The sequence below is a fragment of the Bos indicus x Bos taurus genome, chromosome 4 (genome assembly GCF_003369695.1).
Source record: "Bos indicus x Bos taurus breed Angus x Brahman F1 hybrid chromosome 4, Bos_hybrid_MaternalHap_v2.0, whole genome shotgun sequence".
Classification (NCBI taxonomy): domain Eukaryota; kingdom Metazoa; phylum Chordata; class Mammalia; order Artiodactyla; family Bovidae; genus Bos; species Bos indicus x Bos taurus.
The window spans coordinates 31,732,290-31,738,449 of record NC_040079.1 but is presented as its reverse complement, the minus strand read 5'-3'; the positions used below and the strand labels follow the sequence as shown (position 1 = coordinate 31,738,449).

The 6,160-nt window shown below is 35.0% G+C and overlaps 1 protein-coding gene across 2 annotated transcripts in view; it reads right to left on the bottom strand.

Annotated features, from left to right (window-relative positions):
• Nucleotides 1–2,851: 2,851 nt before the first annotated feature.
• Nucleotides 2,852–6,160, bottom strand: part of WASL (Wiskott-Aldrich syndrome like) — an 81,467-nt gene continuing 78,158 nt past the window's right edge. For both annotated transcript variants that reach the window (XM_027539108.1, XM_027539109.1), the window contains one exon: nt 2,852–5,510. In XM_027539108.1, coding sequence (XP_027394909.1) covers nt 5,449–5,510 — 62 coding nt within the window. In that variant the 3' untranslated portion in view covers nt 2,852–5,448. The remainder of the gene's footprint in view (nt 5,511–6,160) is intronic.

Sequence of the window (6,160 nt, the reverse complement as noted above, 5' to 3'; positions counted from 1 at the left end):
AAATAGACAACTACAGAATTGAGACGTTATGAATGGCTTTGTTGATTTCCCTAACGTTAACTGGACGTGATAATGTCTTTTCCTTTCACTTAATTTCTTTCAACACCACAAATACTAAATATATTTTATTTTCCTGTCCCTTTTACAGCAAAGGTGAAGTACATGCAACCTAGTTAGAATTCTCCTGTCTCAACAGTAAGAGAAGCAAAAAGTTGGATTTCAAGTGTCCAGTTTGTCCTTGTGCTCCTTGGAAGAACTCCTGGTCTATAAATTGACAGTACAGCTGTTGGCTGATAATTAGGCAGAAAGATTAATACATTCTCAGTAATTTTCTGTCAGGCCATTGACCATAAGGGTTTACAAAATACTTATGTTTAAATAAAGGCAATGCCCATTTACAAGGAACTAATGAAAAGAATTTGGATGTAGAATAAAAACCTCAATTTGTTTTCCACTCAGTACTGACAGAAGTGTCCTGTGCTGACTGAATGCTTGGACAATGTAGGGTGACTGCCATCACTGAGCCAAGATACCATCACATGCTTCAGAATCAGGCTGTCTCGTCAAAGCCAGCCTGCTTTACTAGGCAAAGATGGGAACAGGATGCTAGAGGCTTTTATCAACACCCAGTTGACATGTGAGAAAGGGTGAAATTTGTAGCCGTAAATCTTGCAGAAACAAAGTAAATCTGCAATTTATCCACAACTTAAGAAAAACAGTGAAAACAAGAATAAAACAGTATCATGGTATATGGGAAAGAGCAGCTGATTTAGTAGTCAGATCTGGCTTCTACTATTAATATTTGGCTCTAATGGGCCTCAAGCAAGTCCCTCAACTACCCCAGACACGCTCTCATCCAGGATATGAGTATATGCTTGATATAACTTCGATGGTCTCCCAACTGTTTTTCAGTTGTGACGTAAGTATTTTAGATTTAAGGAAGGACAGGATCAGAGACTATTGTTATATTTTAATGCCCATCATATATTTAATTTTAATAATCAGTTTAAATAAGGAAGATATTGATGCTGGCCTTGATGAAAATCCTCAAACATCTAGCAAGAACTATGATAAGACTGAATTTAGGTCAAGACATGGCAACCAAATTCAAGATTAAAAAATGCCAATATGACACATGGAACTTCAATTTCCATAATGCAATTTGATACTGCTATAACTGTAGTTCTTAACAAATTTTTAAAAGATCCTTACTAAGGATAAGAAAATTTTGCAGTTGTTAAAAAATTAAGAGTACTTCAAATTTATCAGAAATGCCCCAATATACAAACACCTAAGCTAGAAACCACCTATAAGCTACTGTTATATTTTACTCAAAGTAATTGTTATTCATATCTTGACTGATCTTGACAGTGGTACACATGGCTGGTTTAGATTTACACTGGACTTGTGTAAAATGTAATACTATATATGTATCAGTAGATTGATCACTGGTGCAAATTAACATTTCTTTTTTAGTGAGTTGAGTGAGTGCTAGTCACTCAGTTGTGTCCAACTCTTTGCAACTCCATGGACTGTAGCCTGCCAAGCTCCTCTGTCCATGAAATTCTTCAGGCAAGAATATTGGAGTGGGTTGCCATTTCCCTCTCTGGCAATCTTCCCAATCCAGGGATTGAACACGGGTCTCCTGTATTGCAGGGAGATTCTTTACCATCTGAGCCATCAGGCAAGCCTGATCACTGGTATAAATTAAAAAAAAAAAAAAAAAAGTTTAAGCTGTTGTTGATTTATCCAGATTTGTTTTATAAAGCCAAAATTTTCAATGGGTTCCCCTCATGGCAAAGGAAGATGCCATGCAGCACATACAAAAGATACAGTCTTAACATTAACTGCAAAGTAAGTTCCCCATCATATTAGTAAGAGCCAGGTTATTATGCCTTTTTCTAGTGGCTTCACTAAAAAGCACACTTAAAGGAAAAAAATCTAAGAATAAAAGAACAAGAGATTACAAAAAGTATGCTGTTTTGGAGGTATGATGTGACAGTGTCAATAAGGTAAGTGTGCTAAGTAAAATGTTCATCAAGAATTTTCCATTGTACTGTAATAGGCCTTTTCCCTATAGTTCTCCTTTAAGAATTCCATTTCTAAAGCAGAGTAAGTAATTTCAGGAATTTCTTCATTGAATAGATAAATATAATATGACAAAAGCAATTCTAAGGCACCTCTCTCTTTAAAAAACTTTTTAAAAGTGTGGTTAACACATTCTTAAGGGTTCACATTTGTACAATAGAAACAAATTTGTAAAAGGACATATCATTATGGAAAATGTTTAAATGTGACCAATGCTTTTAGAAGGCATTTTGCAGCATCCTACACAACAGATTCCACAACTCAGCTTAATCTTCAGACACCCACTTGTGCCAGGGTCAGTAGAACGGAAAATTCTACTTATCAAAAACTGAATTTCCTGTTTAAAAGTAAGCACCACCTTTGATAGCAAAGCTCTTTAAGTTCCTTCCACATGAACTACTGTATTTGGCTTTTACTGAAACTACCAGTAAACTCCACTATCACTCTGATTTAGGAAAGCACAACATTTTCGGTGTGCCCAAGTTCCAATGTGACCTTGCAATGTGAACACTCTGTATACCACAGCAGTGGCTCCTGGAGGAACAGCTGAGCAGCTGTCACGTTTCCCGGCAGAACAGGGTGTAACATTCTTTTGCTCACCAAGTTTATTTAATGGCACACTCCGACTTTCAGGGCATGCAGTTGGCTGAAAACTTCAACCATTTCCATTCACTGCTGTGAATCCATTATTAAACAGTTTGAAATTTTTTTTTTTACCCATTTTAATCTCTTAACAATAAACAAATGAAAACAAACTATTTTATACTATTTGGGTCAAATTAATTTTATTATGCTCCATGATGAATTGCCACCAGTGCAACATCCTATTCACTATACATTTCAAAAAAAAAAAAAAAAAATTCACATACTAAACAAAATTTCAGTTGATAAATGGAAATGAATGATTGAAAGTCTTTATGAATCTCATACATACAATATGTGGCTAGCTGAAATTGTCTATCACGTAGCATTTAGATATAAAAAGCCTCATGCTAGTTTGTTAAACGCGAAGGCTACCAGACAATCATTTAGCTGGAGTGCATGTGGGAAGCTCTCAGACGATGCACAGGTATAGTGCTGTCCACGGTGCGAGGCGGTGGAGGACTGAAAACATGCAACCTTTACATCTACAGTGGATTTAGTCTTCATGCCTGGACTGAATCCCACAGCTGCTGTGTTTCAACCAATATTAATTTAGACTTTGTGCAACAACAAAAGTCTTTTTTTTTTGTCCTTTAAGAAGAAAGAATAAACTCAATTACCATTGGCAAATTTTATACCCATCTCACATGTTTAGAATTGTGTTTCCAATTCGAAGATTTGATATCCTCTGCTCAGAGCAGCTCCTGATAAATCTTTATCATAACGAAGTTAGCTAGAAAACCCTGCATTCCTTGCCCCAAAGTGAACAGATATCTTAAATTGGCATTAAAGACATTTCCAAGATATTGCAAAAAATTTATATAATGTCTAAAAGAAACAAAAAGGAAAATGATCAATATTATTTAAAATAATTAAAACGTTCTATTTACCATTTGCACAAATTCCTAATTTTATTGGTTGTTGTTGTCCAGCCTCATCCACACCAGACCCACAGAAATTAAGCCACAATAAAAAAAAAAAAAGTAAGCAGAAAAAGGTTTTTAGCAGCAGAGGGCACTGTTTTTTTTGCAAGAAACAAAAAGTCTAGAATCTTTCCCATGAGCTTAAATTATTCCTGCAAGGTAGGTAACAGTCTCTGAATAACTTAACTATTGTACTGCACCACTTACTGCTTTCAGCAACAAAACCTTTTAAATTATTTCTCATGATAACTAGATGCATGATCACTAGAGATTATGTGATAACTGGTTAAAATTCAAGCCACATCTTGCAGGTCCAGCCTGTCAAGATCATGCCAATAACTAGATTTTGGTCGGTACAATTATAGAGAGCTTAATTTTTAGTCAGATATTGTGACTATAGTAATGAAATACATTTGGAACTACATTCTGTATATGACTCAATGTGAGAAAAATAGGTGTCTGTATTTATTTAAATCAGATCATTTTTCTACCTAAAATTTAAAGTAGGCAGGTATGATAATTAATGCTATATATATGAAACAATCACCCTTAGGCAGACTAGTGTACTGTAGAGAGGCAAGGAAACCCTAATTTTAACACATCATGTAGCATATATAACAGATATGCAGGTTGTAAAGTTTTATTTTTGCTTCTTAAAAATCTATCATTGGGTTTTGTGTTTCAAGAAATTTGACATTGGGACCATCAATCTTTTAAGAAAAAGGTAACCCTTCACCTGACATTTGACAAAAACCTTGAGAAATTATCAAAATTTAAAAAAAAACACCCAGCATATTATAGTTTCACTATTACAGGGTATACCTTAGCCAACTAGGTAAGATTTCTATGGTTGGTATTTCTGAATTATCTCAATCCATACAGACTGCAAAATAAAAATACTTAATCCTACCTCATTTTTATGTTCTGAATTTTTTATAGTAAATTAATCAAACACCACAATGTATAGCCTCCTTCAGTTCATGTAGTATGGAATTATATCTAAGATCCCCTAAACTTTAACATCTTTTCTTTCAGAATAATACCAAAAATACTTTTTAAAAATTTTTGCCAAAAAGAGCCTGCCACATTTGCTATAACACAAAAATAACCTCAGTCAAGTATTAGGGATGCAAGGGCTCCTTATGATTCCAGCCTCCAAATACCAGATCTGTACAACAACAGGCAATACTGCTGTAAGAGATGTGTTACTCATTTTCCCAACTAGCATCTCTGTAGTGATTTTACGTAGAGCATATTGCTAAAATTTGAGAACTTGCATCAGTGTAGTGAAGTCTAGAGAACTGTGCAATGTATCAGTTTCAACATTCATGTGGCATGTGTTCAAAAAGAAGGGGCTAAATAAACTAAGGTTTGCATCACTTAAAAAAGAATGTAGTGCTATACTAGATTTTAATAAGAAAATTTAGGTACAGAAAAAGTAGGGTATGAAAATAGTGTTTTCCTTCTGGCATTATAACTAAATTACATTAAGGTTTTTGTCAGTCTCACATATAATATTTAAACTCCCTTGTTGATGGAATGAAAAACACTCACAAATCAAGTGAGCATCCTGGTGTAAACGTGCACACAGTCACAGGGAGTAGCTTTGCAGAGGATTATGACAAACCCTTACAGATTAAATGAGGTATTGCACAGATTAATAAAAAAAAAGCAAAAAGGCAACAAAAATATACAGCAAATTGGTAGAACATTTACATGATAATTTTACAGAATCCATAGACAGAAAGTAGTGTTTAGTATTTCACCTTAAAAATATATATATATAATATATAGATCAGTCTTCCCATTCATCATCATCCTCAAAATCTTCATCATCATCTTCATCCTCATCTTCGTCTAGAAGAGAATCAGTAAGACAATTAAAACATACACATAAATAAAATGACACAACATAATTCTTGCTATTCAACTTCTAAAATACAACCTGGAGGAATCCAGTTACTAAAATGGTTTAAAATGAATCAATAAAATACATTTAAAGAGTATTTGATTGTGAGCTGAAGATTAGGAGTAAGAAGACTTGGATTCTAGTTCCTTAATCTCTATGGAACCAGTTTCAACCTGTGCTTCCTTATGTGTAAAATCACGAGTTGATCTCACTGAATCAACAGGGCTTCTCTGGTGGCTCAGATGGTAAAGAATCTGCCCACAATGCAGGAGACCCGGTTCAATCCCTGGGTTGGGAAGCTCCCCTGGAGAAGAAAATGGTTACCCATTCCACTATTCTTTCCTGGAGAATTCCATGCAGGGAGGAGCCTGGTGGTTTACAGTCCATGGGGTTGCAAAGAATCAGACTGGGCAACTAAAACTTCATTTTCTATGAATCAACACACATATCACAAGAAAAGCTGCAAAAAAAAAATATACTTGCACGTTGTTTAGCTGACTTCAGTTATAATTCCAGTGACAGGTAGGAACCGCATCAGCACTAAGCCATAGAGGAAACAGAGTAGGCACCCCAATACCCAATCTCCTTTTCTACCCTG